Source organism: Chlamydotis macqueenii, chromosome 3, assembly GCF_036417535.1.
Source record: "Chlamydotis macqueenii isolate bChlMac1 chromosome 3, bChlMac1.mat, whole genome shotgun sequence".
Lineage (NCBI taxonomy): Eukaryota > Metazoa > Chordata > Aves > Otidiformes > Otididae > Chlamydotis > Chlamydotis macqueenii.
The window spans coordinates 121183141-121199763 of NC_141558.1; the positions used below are offsets into that span (position 1 = coordinate 121183141).

Here is a 16623-nt window from a genome sequence, read left to right on the forward strand (position 1 = left end):
ACTGACGATTTGATGCCTAAAAATAGATGTAGTTAATTCCCTCTTTTTCCTTAGGGAGAATAAAAGCCAAGGGATTTCTTCAGGTTTTCTGTTTTGATTTCCCACCCCCCTAAAAATTAGGAGTGATCTTCAGAAATCTAAGTCTTGTTGACTTGGGACCTTTCTATAAACTATGTACTTCTCAAAACTGAACATGCTGCTTTAAAAAAAAAAAATCTCCGTAAGACTTGGTATAGATAGCCATCTAATGACTGTAGATGAGAAACAGGAGTGACTACCAGCTCTTCCTTGGGAGTTGGATGTCTAGGGATTTATATTCAGGGACTGAAAAATATTTACCAGACACCACCTGGTAGAGCTGGCTGGAAGTCAAGGGTGGGAATCTTTCACCTGGAATGTCTTTGGTTGGTTTCAGAAATGTTCTGCTAAGCTTTTCCTGCTGGCTAGGGGAAGCTGTATAGAATTGGTGTATGAGCTGTTCTGCTTATTGCCTACTATTCCTGAAGCAGGTGGGCAAAATTAGCTCTGTTTTCAATCTAAGCCTTAACAATGTGTGGTAAAAGCCACAGGAGAAAGTAGGAATCTGAACTCCTAAACCTTTTGTTGACACAACAAGCCTTTTCCTTCAACAAGGAAGCAGCAGCATTGTGGCCCACCTTACAGAAATCTTCTAACAGCTTCTTGTAGTTGGCTTTGGCATGCCAGGTGACAGCTGTGCAGCAATGAAATGGTCTTCATGCTTCACAAAAGAAAGGCCTTGTAGAAATATGCCCAGTGCTGTGGTTTTATGTTCTAATTGGTTAAGAGTACACTGCTTGGGAATGGCCTTTGAGTCTGGGAACCTTTCTGCACAGATCTGCTCTTTCATCTTTTGAAAAGATAGATTGGATGTCCTATTAGTTCTTAGTTCCAGAAAATAAGTTGTGTGTTGCAGATGATTCAGGTGCCCTGTCAGTGATAGCCACAGCTTGCTTTACGACCAGCCACGTTCAACGGTGTTGCAGTACCTGTGATTTCAGGCACTACCTCAGCACAGTAATGGAGCAGTGGCTGGGAGACTCCTTGGCTCTCGGAGTACTGTGGAGTGTTTTATGGAGGAGCAGAAAATAGATTGCTGCAGTAGTGGAGTTGTATTAAAAATGGAAGATGCCTGAATTCAAAATGAAGGTCTTGTTTACAGTAAGATCTGAGAATTTTTTCAGACTGGGTCTCTGCCACATTTACTATTATTAGAGCTCATCTTTTTTTCATGAAACAACTGCATTTTCAAAGCTACACAATGAACCCTTTCTTTGCTTTCATGTTTTGGAAGTACAATTGTCTTCAGACAAAATTGCCTCATTTCTCAGCAGTGCATTTGCCCAAGTGCAGACATGTTCGTACATATGTTCCTGATTTGCATTCCTGCTCCAGCTTTGCTGTCACATATCCATCTGTAGGTCACTTCAGTCACTGTACTGCACAAAGCTTTTCCTTTGTCCTGCATCGCTTTACTTACAGTCAGCTTTCCCATAGCTGAAGAGTAAGTCTTGAAGAACTAGTTAAGGAAATCATTAGAACTAAACAATTGTCATCATATAAAGCGATGAGTATTTTTTTGATGTCCGAGATTTTCTTTTACCCTAATTACTTCTGAATTGTAAGGAGTCTGTGAGAGCTGTTTAAAAAAAAAAAAAAATTAGTAGACTTTGCATAACTTCTCAATAGTTCTAGCGTCCTCTGATCAATGCAGTCATTGGGAGATCCTAGAGTCGATGCTTCCTTCCCCCCCTCTACATTCCACTCCTCCTACGTTCCCTTTACCACATACTCTCTCTTGTCTGACTTCCAAGAGTGGCTTGCAGTTAAATTCTGGCCCTGTTGAAGTTGATGAGAATCGTGCTTTGTTGGAGCCAAGATTCAACTTAAATGGTTTTCTTACTCTGATTCTTGTCTAGATGCCATCTCGCTACTGTCGCTTCATACATAAAGCTAATGGGGCTGACATTGCATCTCAAACTATGTCAAAGAGCTGTTGTAAATTACTGGTATCAGTTCCATGTGAATTCCAGTCGGGCATAAGAGACTTCAGCACAATGTAAACCAAACCATAGCTGGAAGTTGTCTGAAAAAAGACTTTAAAAAATAACTGTGGTGTCCTTGGCCACCCAAACTGTTTAGAGGAGTCTGGGCTTTTTTGTTGTTGTTGTTTGCTTCCTGATGCTGCTTAGTTATAATTTCCACAAATTGGAGCATGGAGAAGCAAAGGTGGGCAGCGAAAACAGCTAATTTCCCTGTGCCTGAAACCTTGGATACAGTTGCCCACTTAATGAAAAGACAGATTAGTATCTTTGAAGTGTAGCCACAAAAAGTGAATGAAACCAACAAACTGTCTGACAGCAAAGTGCAGAGTGGAAGCTAAAGATGTACAGCAAGCCTCTCTCTTCCACTTCATCAGTTTCTAATTGTTTAATGTTTCCTCTAACCTTTCTATCAAAGCCTGGGATTCTGAGTTGGTTGGTGTCAAGGGGAGTTAGGAAGCTCACTTTCTCTCAAGCCTGGCTGGCTGCTGCTTTGCATTTATTTAACCAGTCTGCTGCTTTGAGATTGCTTACTATGAAACTTCAAACATCGTTGGTGCGGGCTAAGAATGGAAGAGCTGTTGCAATGCCTTCCCTGAAGTCTGGGTCAGCACACTTGTGTAAGTGCGTACTGACAGGTGGGAATAGGGAAGGGTGGAGAAATTTTTGTACAAGAAGGAACATGCCAATACTTCATTGTGAAAACTGTGGGTGATGGCTAATGGAAAGGGATCTTAAGTCTGTGAGACCTTACTTGAATTTAAATGTATGGTGGCAGCTTTAGAACCTGTATCAAATGAAAGGCATTTCAGCCATGATCCAAAGTGAAATCGCAGCTGGTTTTCATCTGGGCCCTTAAAAAAATAAAGTCCAGAGGACTAATAAGGATGTTTCCATTTGAGTTCAGTCTGTGGTTAAGGGCTTAAAAGAGCTGGTGGCTGGAGTGAGATGTCAGGCGGACAGCAAGGACATGCTTCCTAATGAGCTGGCAGATAGGGGAAGAATGACAGAGCAGAGGCAAGAGGAAAGATCTCCTTTCCAAGGCAACTGGTTTTCAGGTGCCAAGGACTGAAATAGCTGTCACTGGTATGTTCCCAATGGGGAACAGGAAAAGACTGGAAAAGCAAGAGCGTGTGTGTGCGTGTGGAGGGGGAGGTGGTTTGCAAAACTAAATTGAGCGTCATTCCTCTTTTCTTCTGCCACTTACAGGAGAAAAGGATAGAGTTGTTTTACTCACAAGAAACAGGATGTCTTTATGCACAGACTCAGTATTTGGGGAAATGCGTTTGCTTTCCAACTGCGGTGTAGATCAGGGTGTAATCTTGGCAAGTGCAGCAAAGCCATCTCCAGCACGCATGAGTGGAACTCTAATCGCTTGACTAGCCCCATTCAAGGCGAATAGATATGCATCTGCTTAAGTACCTCTTAGAATTAGTCAGTAATCTTGTTGATGAGATCTAAGAGCCTTACACCTGCACAGTACAGGACATGATATTGCTCTGGATATACCAGTATGGAAAAGTCCTTAGGCATCTACGTTAGTTGTGAATGGGTTTTAAATTAATAAAGGCCTGCATGCATTTGAAAGTCTTGCACATAGATGTGGGGTTGGGGGCTTAGTGCCAATGAATAACAAAGCCTGATTTAAATGGAAAATATAGAACCAGAAATACCAGAAGGTGAATAAGTTGTTGTTGCCCTTAATTTCACACTGTAAACGCTTAATGAATGCTGTAGTCTCGAGCCAAGAATACCCCCCAAAATGGGTAAATGCTTCCAGTGTGTGTGTATTGACACTTTCCTCTGGTTGTGCAGCAAGTGCTTTGACTTAACTTTATTCAAAGCTGTAAACAAGCAGGCAGAGTCTAGTGGTGAATTGATAATAGGTATCTGAGGCTTGAGAAGCCTGTTTGGAAGTTCTTTTTGAAGACTACAAATCAAAGGTCCTTAGTAGTACATGTAAAAGCATTTTAGATGGAAAAACTGCCCATGTGTCATCTTAAGGTTGATGTAGGTACTTCATTAGTCTTCAACTCTGCCTTATGTAAAATCTCCAAACTTTCTTTTGTAGTTGTTGGAAGAACAAGCTGAACATAAGTACATTTTAATTCTTAACACTCCAATGTGCCAGTACTTCACACACTGCTTTCCAACACATCGTTGGCAAACCGCCCTTCTACCTAAAATTCTTCTCTTGCTGGATTGTGCTCCCATATACAGAATAGTGTAGGCTGGTACTTATTTTTGTTTTTGTACTGTGTCTGCAAGGATATTTTGGCTGTTTTATGATAAACTTTCACTCGGCAGTCAAGTGCTTGCTAGCAGCAGGTCATAAGGCAGTGTCAGATCACTTAAGTCACAAGACCTGGACTACAAAGTGAAATACCACAGATATATACAATGTTCTGAGCTAATGTGAAATATTATTATTTCAAGCCATAATTTAGACAGTTGTAGGGCTCTAAAAGCCAGAAGACTTTTGCTGGAACTAAATGTCAAGTACGAAGTCTAAACTGCAAAATGCTCTGTAGAAAGAAGGGAGATCTGTGGCACATATATGCAGTAATTTGAGTTCTCTGCTTGGAGCTCTGGTAGTCTTGAATTTTTAGTGTCAGCTAACATCCGAAGAGAGAATTTCAATGGTAATTTCTCAGCCAAAACCTAGTGGTGTTGTCTGAATGCCAGAGTTGCTAGTTTTCAATTTAGTGTTTACACCAGAGTCTCAGAAGGCTGCAAACCTTTTTGTGGTGCGCTTATTCAGTTTGTAGACATTGCTTTATTAGGCTATTGTAGTGTGATGTTTTCATAAATATTCCAGTTTAAAAACAAAACTAGGACCATTAATGGAGAAGCAGGGAAAACCGCACTATGTACCAGTCCACTGGAGCTAGAAGTAAAAGCAGCTGAATTTTCTTTAATCACGAACTGTATGATTCTTAGTGGATGCCCTTACACTGCAAAAGGGATAAGTGATTGGCAGTAAGTTAACAGTCCCATTTGATTTCAAGCTTTGTTCAGTTTCATGTGTGTTTAAGTTAATGGTTTGTAGCTCCAGGGCAGCCTTATCTTACTCTCTAAAACAGAAAATTAATAAAACCAACTGGCTGCTTCGAAGAGTCTTGCCTGCGAAGCTAGAGAGCTGTGATGTGGGAGGTGATGATACCTAAACAAAGTTTTAACTCTGACATCTCTTCTGACTTCTAGATCCCGATCGCATTATTGAGAAGGCATCCCACTCTGGCATGATCAATCCAAGCCGTCAGTGGCAGACCTTGAAACATAATGCAGGAGTTGCTCACTTTGAGTACCAAATCCGTGTGACTTGTGCAGAACATTACTATGGCTTTGGCTGCAACAAGTTTTGTCGACCAAGGGATGACTTCTTCACTCACCATACCTGTGACCAGAATGGCAACAAAACCTGCTTGGAAGGCTGGATGGGACCAGAATGCAACAAAGGTTTGTGACAAATGCTCGACCCCCTAATGATCAGTGGGCTTGGACAGGATTTGAGTGCATCGTACCCAGGTTGCAATTCAGTTCCTGCAGACAACAGCGCTAAGGTCTGATGGGACAGCAAGTAACTCTTTACACAGAGAACTAGGGGCAGGAGAAAACTAGTTTCTGCCTTATTAGACCTCTCCAAGGTTTTAAAGCAAGTACTGGGCACTTTAGCAGATGTGTTCTTTCTCTGATTATCCCCATCTTTGCCTTTGGGAAGAAAACCCAGCCCATTGACTTCAATAGGAATTCTGCTGCTGACTTCAAAAAGGATTTCCCCTTTGGTGCAGAACTTCAAGACAAGCAGGAAGGAGAGACTTGTTTTAGAGCTGAGCTGGCAAGTGTAAAGCTTTGGTGTTGGAAAAGTCTCAGGCTGTTTATTCTACCCAAGATGATGTTTAACATGTTTCTTAGGGAATGGTAATTTCAGAAGAGGAAAGCAGGACTCTGAATAGGAACAGACTATCGGCATGTTTTGCTGGCTGAGTTTACCTACAATATGAATAGATGCTCATCTTAGTATCCTGCCTGTTCAGAGATAATCCAGAGTAGTTAAAAGTTGCTTTGAATTAGATGTAAAGCCAGGGAGAGTGGGCCAGTTCACCTGCAAAAGACAGAGGAAGGAAACCTGTAGACTTGAAGTGATTTGCAGCTTTTTAAAAAATTTTTTTTTAGATAATCTAAGAACAGCATTAGGTATGATTCCTCTGCAAAGCTAGCAGGTAGATTTCCTATCACAAGGAGCCACCTGCCTTGGTTTTCCTTCCAGTAGACTTGATACGAGAGACTTGTTAAAATCTTGGATTTAGTGGGATTACAATGCTGGTTAGAGATTAAAACATTCCCACGAGTGTGAAGATGTAGGAAGCAGGCAGCATGCTGATACTCTTCTTTTTTTGTTTTAACAGCTATTTGTCGTCAGGGATGTAGCCCCAAGCATGGTTCTTGCACAATTCCAGGAGAGTGCAGGTAAATGCTCCCTCTCCCTCCTTGTCCTATCATCCCTGTTCCCCCCCTCACCCCCAATAATTAAACAAGTGATGCTAAACACAATAGGACTGGGGAGAGAGGGTGTTTTTGGAGTTACGTTTTTGACTGAGGCACATTATTCATGCTGATTTGCCCAGAATAAGGGGGAGCAGGTTTTTAATGCACTGATAATTTTAAGAAGCTTTTGGTTTTTGAAATGGTGGCACTGGGGGCGAGGGGGTTATGGGATAAATCGTGTGAATGCTGCCTAATGAGCACTAACTAATTGATTCTGCGTAAATAGTGCAAACGTTTTGTGGGTATGGTTTTTTCAACAGCCTGATTAATAGGCTTTTTCAACTACAAGCTTGAAGTACAGTGTGGCTTTTCTCTCCTCTTCTCCCTTTCACTATTTCCCCCTTCCTCCCTCCCACCCCTTGGTTTCTTCCATCAGTAGGCAAAAGTCAAGCATTCTTTAGAATGGGATTAGTTAAATCTCTCAGTTCCTTTACCATTGTGAGCCAGGCTCCCAGTGCTGAGAGGTTAATAGCTGGGATGAAATCTTGTCAGTAGGCTCCGATGAATGCAGAATTTTGCTCCAGTGCTTTGAAGTCCCTTCTGCTCTGGCAAGGAGACAATGAAAAGCAGAGTTTATCCATAACCCAACAAGTAAATATTTGCAGTGCCTCAAAATATACAGCATATATTTACATCACAGGGAACTTTTCTCCTTTACTAATAGAAGGTTAATGGATATTAAATGTGGACATTCTTTATCAACAAACAGGTTGTAAGTTGCTTCATGTAACCCTTTGTCATATCTGAGGGCTTTGTCATAACTGAGGGCTTCTGAGGTTACAAAATGTTGATACTGTGATCCTGTGTAGGAAGGGTTAAAAGTAAAGCTTGGAAGTCTAAAGGAACAGAAAGTAACTTTTCTGCCTAACAAACATATTGGTGGGTTCTATATTGCTGGAAAGTTTTGCATGAAGTGGACTGCTTTTCTTTCTAGACAAGCTGTAGTTCAAACAAGAACTGAATCTGGGGATGTCTGACAGACTATATTGTATAAGAAGTCAGCCTAAATAGTAACAGTGGTTCATTCTTTCTCTCTATCCGTGTAATCCATGCTTCAAAAACAGAACAAAACAAAAAAAAATCATCAAGGAGCATTGTGGAAGTAAGGTAGGAAGTAACTTCTCACCCTCCACAAGAGACAAGGGAAAGTAAAGCCACAGGATGGACAGTTGTAGGTTGTTCAGTGATTTTTATGTTTAGCAGCACTGATATAAGCTGATTAACCTCCAGAACACCAAATCTAAATGTTGGGTTTTTTTTAATTAAAAAAAGAAAAAAAGCCTAGGAAGTAGTAGGAATTATCGGGGGGCCAGATGGCGAGAGGAGTGTATCAGTCAAGGCTACCAGTGATTTGTGCTTCTGTCATCAGAATAAACATGCCTTGTAGAGGTTGCTGTCTCCTAGTCAGAACAACAGGCTTTGTTTCCAGATTTTTTTTTCTTTCCTTTCTCTTTCTAAGTCTCTTACCTCCCACTCACTGCCCAGACATGCACTAGTGCTCTTATTTACTTAAGGTGCAACTTTCCCACACTTGATTTGCATAGTCTTGAAACAATGCTGTCCTTCTGGTGCTTTCAGATAACTTCTGCTTGCCAAGTTAGACCAATATCTTTAAAGTGAACAGAGAAACAAGATTTTATTTTCTTTTAAGTTTTGATGAGTCATATAGCCTGTATGTTACAAATGCAACTGAGTTTAAAAATAACATCCCAGCAGAAACTGCTCTGGGTTCTGGTACAATAGACAACTTGCAAACATTCTTAAAATATCCTTTTCCCTTTTGGTGCGAGTCACTTTCTTTAATGCAGGCCAGCCAGCAAAACCATATTGACTCATGAATCACTATACAAGGAAAGTTAACTTCAAATTTCTCATGAGAAACCGCTGCATATATATTATTAAAGAAGAATTATTACAATGACTCTTTTTCTGGAATTGATATCTAACTTTTTTTTTTAAAAAAATGCCAATAGCTTTATCCAATTTTGTTTGTTATACTTTGAAGCTGATGCTTGAAGAAAGTCATATCTTTGGTTCTAAAGCTCACAGCTTTTTTTCCTGTGTGTTGATTTTTTTAATTACTTGTTTCTATTTACACTTGCTTTAAAGAAAACAAAAACCCCGCTCCTTTGATTTGGCAGAAGGGGATAAAATTCTCGATTTGGATACCTGTTTTTGCAGGTGAGGTCCCTTAGTTTTGCTTGTGTGCAAGCTCACAGGCAAGTTGCTTTGAATGTAAGACAAATTAAAAGGGTATGTTCCTAAATTTTGATCTTTGTGCATTCTTATTATATTCCCTATACAGAAGGATTTTCCAAGAGCTACTTGAGAGAGGTTATTTTGCCTGATCTGGTTTTCTTTCATGTTCTTTGCACACAAAGACACATAAGTTGGACTAGTGCTTTTTTTTTAACACATGAACTAATAAGAATTTCCCATTGACTTTGAATAGGCTGCTATTGAAATAACTATTTAAAAAAAAAAAAAAGGTTAATTAGGATGCAGTTTGTCACCTGAGATTTTTTTAGAAGGGAAGTCAGACTTAGCACTAGCTCTGTGTGATTACCCACTGGATAGATCCCTCTAGCTTTTTCCCATGAGAAGAAATTGCCAGCAGAAGAATGGTGGGGGGTTTTATAAATAGAAAGCTTAGCTGACTTCTGTACAGATGAGGTTTGTTTTCATAATTTAGTGACAGCTTAGTGCATAATTACTGCTGATCAATTACTCTCAGGACCTGTTAATGAAATGCAGTACCTGAACAAACCCTTGCTTTTAATTTTCAACTTGTTTTCCTTGTTTCTATCTATAGATTCACTTTAATTTGAAGAATCCTTGGTCTGTCTTGCTAGTGAGAACTAAATGAAAGCCAAAATGAGCTTTCCCTTCAAGGGGCTTTACTTTAAAAGAACATCTTCCTTTTAAGTACAGAATTCAGGTAGCTCATTGATAGTGGCAATAAATAGTTTAAGTAATAACAAATTCTTCTCCAGATATGGAATTAAAGTTTCTCAGAATTCGATATGTTTTAGTTCTTCCCTGAGAAGAGATGAGCATAAATCAGACTCTGAAATATGCTGACAACTGATCTTCTTTGAACATATGTAAAATCCTGGTGTGTGTGCTGTTTTTCTTTCATCTTTTACTGGGCCTCAGTCCATACTTGCTGTGTGTCTTCCAGTTCAGAATAAGGTTAACTTCCGATAAGGCAGAGAGCTCCTAATGCTTTGCTACTGCCTTGCCGAGGGCTCCGAGTTGGTGTTTATGGTTTTGTTTGTCTTCCTGCAAACCCAGCACGGCTGAAATGCCTGGAGCCTGGTATTCATGAGGATCTCTGGATAACTTTTGTTTCCACTGACTTTTTCTCCCCCCCTCAATTTATAAAGCACCCTGTCAAAGTCTAGAAATTGATTTGTAGTGCACACACACCCTCTCTGCCACATTTGTATGAGGCTCCAAAAGAGTATTATTGTGCTGAATGGCCTCATGCTGGTTCTCTCAGAACAGTTATTCTTTTGTCAGGAGGCTGGCCGCAGAGACCTTGGCAAAACTACTAAAATGTTTGTTTACAAGAAACCATCAAACAAACCTTGAATAGCTTCTCCCCTTATCCTGCCCTTCTCCCCCATCTCCCCAGTTTTTCTCCAAGCTTTGGAGTTCCACGCTTGCATCTACACAGAGGAATTCTAACGAGTTTTTGGGTTGTTTCCCTGTTCTGAATTTTTTTTTTTCTTTTTCTTTTTTTAAACGAAGGTGTCAGTATGGATGGCAAGGCCAGTACTGTGATAAGTGCATTCCACACCCGGGATGTGTCCATGGCACTTGCATTGAACCGTGGCAATGCCTCTGTGAAACCAACTGGGGTGGTCAGCTCTGTGACAAAGGTATGCTAATCTTACGGATAGCCAAGTGTAACACTTGAATTTTAACACTGGCAGACTGAGCAAGGAGAGTGTGCGCATGAGACTGAGCGAGCGAGCTGCCTGAAACGTGGTGGGAGTTGGTTTTGTCCTTCAGCTACTTAGTGTTGTCTCCTCTGCTGTTCTGACATTCTTAGCATGTGTGCTTAAGTTTTCCCTCTCCTGTCCTACTCTTGTGTGCGGATGGATTCAGTAAAGGCTCCAGAATAATGGAAAAAGGCATGCATGTGGTGATGTTTCTGTTCTTTTTCAACCCTGGCTTTAAATGCTCCTCACCTCTTGCAGATCTGAACTACTGTGGAACCCACCCACCCTGTTTGAATGGTGGGACCTGCAGCAACACGGGCCCTGATAAATACCAGTGTTCCTGCCCTGAGGGCTACTCAGGACAGAACTGTGAAATTGGTAAGTGTTTGATGCAGCCGCAGAGCTGCCGCTTGGCAGTTAATTCTTGCCAGCTTTTAGCGGCTGGTTTTGGATATGTTTTACGAGGTTGGGGAAAAGTCAGTTTCCAATATTAATTATGATGTCAGGGCTGGCTACAAAGATCCAGACTTGCTTGTTCATGCTTCATCACGAATGGCTGGTATCTCTGAACATCAGCCTTCTGCTCACTGGAGAGATCACTACAAGTTACCGTGTCTGGCTGTGACTCAAACAGGTGCGAGTCAGTGTGGTGATGAATTTAGCACGGAAGCTGACTTCCTGCTGGCTGGTAGCTTTTTGATTCACACCTCTTGTAGGAGGGCAGTACATCAAAACTAATGATGGTGTGTCTGGAGTAGAAGCGTGTGGAGAGAGCAGGGGGTGGCATCTGGTGATATTGCTGTAGCTTCTACCGTGATGTGTTTCTGTCCCGGTGCAGCGGAGCACGCCTGCCTCTCCGATCCTTGTCACAATGGAGGAAGCTGCTTAGAGACGTCTACGGGATTTGAATGTGTGTGTGCGCCTGGCTGGGCTGGACCAACTTGCACTGATAGTAAGTCCTTTCACAATTTAAAATGTGCTAGTTTGCTGGTTTAGGTCAGTCTTTCTAATCCCTGATAAACTTACAGGGCAGCCTACTTAACCTTTCCCAGCTTTAGCATTGATTCTTGACAGCCATTTACACCACTGCACACTCTTCTCCTTTGCTTGTACCTAGGTTTTTGTTAAATGCCAGGGGAAAGAATGGCCAATGGCCTCTTGAAAGAGGCAGAACCCTGAATTTCTGTAGTATTCCAGCAAACTGTTTAAAATACTCTTTAGAGAGACTTGCTGGATCAAAATCTGATTTCCCCTTGCAAAAAGACCACAGGCCTGCACTTCCCCTGTGCCTTGAATCCCCTTTCACACTATTATTTTTCAAGGAGGCTTTTGCTGAAATTAGAGTAGACCTAGAAATTCCAAGTAGAAGTCCTGTCATCTTTCTGTTCCTCAGGACAAATCCTAGTAGCAGCAACCGTATATCAGATTTGTCAGGTACTGACGTTGCCTGTTTGGTATCAGAGCTGAGCCTTTCCTTACTCTGCATTACAGATATTGATGATTGTTCTCCAAATCCCTGTGGTCATGGAGGAACTTGCCAAGATCTGGTTGATGGATTTAAGTGTATTTGCCCACCTCAGTGGACTGGCAAAACGTGCCAGCTAGGTGAGAACTGCTTTTCTTTTCATCCAGTGTTGCTCGGGGGATGGGGGCAAAAATAAATGCAGAAGGGATCGTAGTCCAGCAGGCAAGGGCGATCGTGCCCTTTGCGTTGGTGTTTGCAGGACCTGGGGTCTAGGACAGTCTCAAAGCATCGAGTGGCCTCCTTTGATGTTTTGCTGATGCGTGCTAGCAGTTGAACGAAATGGTTAACTAAGCCAGAGAGACATATTTTAAACCGTAAATGAACCGAAGTGGGGAGGGTGCACGCGTGTGCCTTCCAGTCCCACCCCCACATGTATTTGTTCCTTCAGCCTGTGAGAAAGTTGCTGTATCTCTTCAGCCATGTCAACTCCTCCAGACCAAGGAGTTCACAGCTGGGTTCCAAAATGTGGATGATCTCACGAAGAATGAGCTGTCTGCATTCTTCACACAACAGACTAATCCCAGTGACCAGGCTGCAGCACTCCTCCTTCAAAATGCTTGCTTGAGATGTGGGGGGGGACACAACATTGCTCTTAATGAGTGGCTGGGTAATTGTCAAATAATTAGCGTAGCCTGTATGTTCTAATTGCAGAGAAATTGAAAGAGACTTCAGAGGCTGATGTATGATTGGCTTTCGTTCTTTCAAGTCACGCTAATCCATGTTGTATATTACAAGTTCCTCTTAGATCTGAATGAACTGCTGATTATTGTTGTGAAAACCGACTGTAGGCTGCTTTTTCCCGCCCACCCCCCCCCCCACTGCCCTACAAGCCCCGCATTTGGCCGTTCACATTGTTTTTTCAGATGCGAATGAATGTGAGGGCAAACCCTGTGTCAATGCCAACTCCTGCAGGAACCTGATTGGCAGCTACTATTGTGACTGCATTACTGGCTGGTCTGGCCATAACTGTGATATAAGTAAGTGTCTATCTCCTTGGGTTTATTAAAGGCCAGTTGTGTGTATATTTTTGTAAGCTACTAAGTTCTAAGCTCAGATTTAAATGTCAGGCAGCGGTTGATGTTTTTAGAAAGGGAGTAGTTGGTGTGGAATGAAAATACACAGTTTTATCAAACTCATTAGTCCATAACATAGCTATATTCTGATAAAGTAACTAAAACAATGATGTGAAGTTTCGCTGCCTCTAGTAGAAGAATCGCAAAAGGTTCCCACCCATTATAATAACCTTATCTCAAGGAAAGCGTGCAGGAAACTTGACAAAAGGTTTATCTAGCTGCAGTTTTAGAGGGACTTGAACTCTGTATCTAGTGTAAATATATTTTTGCCTTCTAACTACACTAATTTTATTACAGATATTAACGACTGTCGTGGACAATGTCAGAATGGAGGATCCTGTCGGGTAAGCCACTCTTGGTTTGGTTTCCCTGAGAGCTGCAACAGTAACTAAAACATTTGAATCTAAACACAAATAGTGTGGAAAACAGCAATTAGCTGGTATAAATTGTCATTTCTTTGAGCTGGGGGGGCTACAGCATGTCAGGGTATGTGTGTAGAACAGCAGGGGCAAAAGGTGTAACTGCAGTAAATGCCTCATTTTTCACTGCCAGTGTCAAGGAGCTGGTTGTTGTGCAAACTGGCTACGGTAACTGTAGATACTCCACTTCAAAATGTGGATTAATGAATCCTTCCTCAAAATCAGGCACGTAAGCCAGTACTGGTGTGTTTGTGTGTTTTTATTTTTCTCCCTAAATATTCTTGCCTTGTTTTTAATTTGAGCTAGTTTTTTATGTTGGTGTTGGAAGTTGCAAGAGACTTTTTTTTTTTTGCTTTTTTTTTTTTTTTTTTTGGACTGTCTTTTTCTTTTCTTTTCTTTTCTAAGAATATACTGAGAAGAAGAAAAAAAACCTTAACTCTAAACTTTCTTGTTCCTTCCCAGGACTTGGTTAATGGTTATCGGTGTATCTGTTCACCTGGCTATGCAGGAGATCACTGTGAGAAAGACATCAATGAATGTGCAAGTAACCCTTGCATGAATGGGGGTCACTGCCAGGATGAAATCAATGGATTCCAATGTCTGTGTCCCGCTGGTTTCTCAGGAAACCTCTGTCAGGTAAGAAGCATGGGTGAAAGGCAGGCCCTCAGCCAGCAGCGTTTCCACCAGCACACGGGGTCTGTACACTGAATGCCTTGCATCCAGTGAACCATAGTATAAAGTACTTGATATCGCTGTCAGTCTGCCAAGAAAGTGCTTGATTAATATATATTGGAGGGGAAAAAAGAAGCCAACAAAAACCCCTGACGGGCTGCTGAGGATTCTTTTTGTTAGACAGACTGCAAGTGTTTGTGTGTCAGGTTTTGTTGCGTGCTAACTATTAACTTCCAGTGGCTGTTTAATATCAAGAGTGCTGTCTGCTGAAATAGTTGCAAGTCTAACTAAACTCTGTACGTTACGAACAATTCATTGAGGCAGCAGATAAAAAGGTCAGATTCCACAATGTCTGCCTGTTATAGTGAGGGGAAGCTATGATAAAGCTTTTGTTTCACTCAGCGTCCCCCCCCCCCCCTTTTATTTCCCTTTCCCTTCTCTGCATTACTTACAGCTGGACATAGATTATTGTGAGCCAAATCCTTGCCAGAATGGTGCCCAGTGTTTCAATCTTGCTATGGACTATTTCTGTAACTGCCCTGAAGATTACGAAGGGAAGAACTGCTCCCACCTGAAAGATCACTGCCGCACAACTCCTTGTGAAGGTTTGTGTCACCGTGCAGGTGAATGGGAACGACTGGCAGTAGTTTCTGCCCCTCCCCTGGCTGGCACCATAATGCAGCTCCAATAATGTAATCAGTGGAGCAGCTCTTGTTATAAAGAGGCTGAATTTTGCCCTGTGCCTTATGCCTCTGTATGAGAAGATGAGTAATATTTGTAAATACCAGCGATTTGAAAGACAGTGTTATGTCAACGTGGACAGAAAACACATGTAGCAAACAGCCAGCTTTGCTGAATTTATTCCAGGCCACGGACGTGGTCCAGCAATCTTCAGCTCAGGTGCTGTGATTATTTGATGTACAAGCACATGGTAAAGTCGTTTTATTTTAAAGCAGCAAGCATATTTGGCACTGGTGGGTTTACGGTTGGACTCTGTGATCATAAAGGTCTTTTCCAACCTAAAATGATTCTGTGATGTGTATGTTTTTTAAACGTCCATCACTGGAAATTAAAATGTTGCTCTTAGCTTAAGAAATCAGATAGAATGGGCAATCCTCACGCAGGTCTCTGCTTTTTCTACAGTCATTGACAGCTGTACTGTGGCAGTAGCTTCTAACAGCACACCGGAAGGGGTTCGTTATATTTCCTCCAATGTCTGTGGTCCTCACGGAAAATGCAAGAGCCAAGCAGGTGGAAAATTCACCTGTGAATGCAATAAAGGATTCACTGGCACCTACTGTCACGAGAGTAAGAGCTAAAAAGATATGTTTTACTGTTCCCTACTCTTTCTGGGATGAGATTCCATCCTTTCCTCCCAGACTGCCTGCTTTCTCGTAACACAGTGAACCTTGGAACTGCTCTAAGTTTTCATATCCCGCTTGGGTGAGGCATATTGGAATTTGCTGGGCCTTGGGGAAAGTTCACAGTAATGAACCTTCCGGCCTTGAATTGTATGTTTTTAAAAACCTTGTGTATACAAGGTCTGAGGTAGTTAATAGTGGGGTTTAAGATGGATCTTAAGGACTCCTGATTTTTTTGTTTGTTTGTTTTTAATAGTAAGTGTTGAGTGACAGGCTCATCACTTCATGCATTGTTTTTCTGCTATTTCTCATTTTGTTTATAAGCCTTCCTCTCAAAAGAGGCTTAGAAATGGAAGTAGCATGAAAGAGTCTGCAATAAGATGACTTCTAGTAGCTGTACTTCTAATTTGATTTTTTTCTTTTTTTTTTTTTCTTTTTTTTTTCCTCTCCTCCCTTCCAAACCACTGCAGATATTAATGACTGCGAGAGCAACCCCTGTAAAAATGGTGGCACTTGTATCGATGGCATCAACTCCTACAAATGTATTTGTAGCGATGGATGGGAAGGAATGTATTGTGAAACAAGTAAGTTAACCATTCTTCAGCACACAGAAAGATCTTTTGGAAGAACATCAGGAAGGAATGGCTGGTACTGTCTTTAAGATGGGATAGTGACCGATGCCAATTCAGCATAAACTCTGCTTCAGAGGCCGCAGAGGACAAGGTGTCCTCTGTTTTCTACCGAGTCCCAGGCTTTTGTATCAGAACTAAACCCAAGTTATGAAGCTGGACTGGGAGTAGAACCTGGCTCTCCTACTGTTCAGTTTTTTGCTCTACCCTTTGGATAACTTTCTGTAAGAAACCCTTAGCATTAGCACACACCACTCTGGGAATGGCGTATCTGCATATCATTGTCAGTCTCAGGAACAGAAGAGGAGCGAGCACTTGGCTCCTGTCCTCTGACTGAGAGGATAGTTTATGTAATAGGCCTTTTCCCTTCATGTTTACTGAAACAAGAT

The 16623-nt window shown here is 41.6% G+C and overlaps 1 protein-coding gene across 1 annotated transcript in view; it reads left to right on the forward strand.

Moving 5' to 3' along the window:
• JAG1 (jagged canonical Notch ligand 1) overlaps window positions 1-16623 on the forward strand; it is a 36554-nt gene that overhangs the window by 12969 nt on the left and 6962 nt on the right. Inside the window, exons 4-15 of the mRNA XM_086744978.1 lie at window positions 5265-5519; window positions 6470-6530; window positions 10362-10492; window positions 10814-10933; window positions 11394-11507; window positions 12047-12160; window positions 12944-13057; window positions 13451-13497; window positions 14035-14208; window positions 14699-14849; window positions 15388-15552; window positions 16076-16189. Coding sequence (XP_086601104.1) covers window positions 5265-5519; window positions 6470-6530; window positions 10362-10492; window positions 10814-10933; window positions 11394-11507; window positions 12047-12160; window positions 12944-13057; window positions 13451-13497; window positions 14035-14208; window positions 14699-14849; window positions 15388-15552; window positions 16076-16189 — 1560 coding nt within the window. The remainder of the gene's footprint in view (window positions 1-5264; window positions 5520-6469; window positions 6531-10361; window positions 10493-10813; window positions 10934-11393; window positions 11508-12046; window positions 12161-12943; window positions 13058-13450; window positions 13498-14034; window positions 14209-14698; window positions 14850-15387; window positions 15553-16075; window positions 16190-16623) is intronic.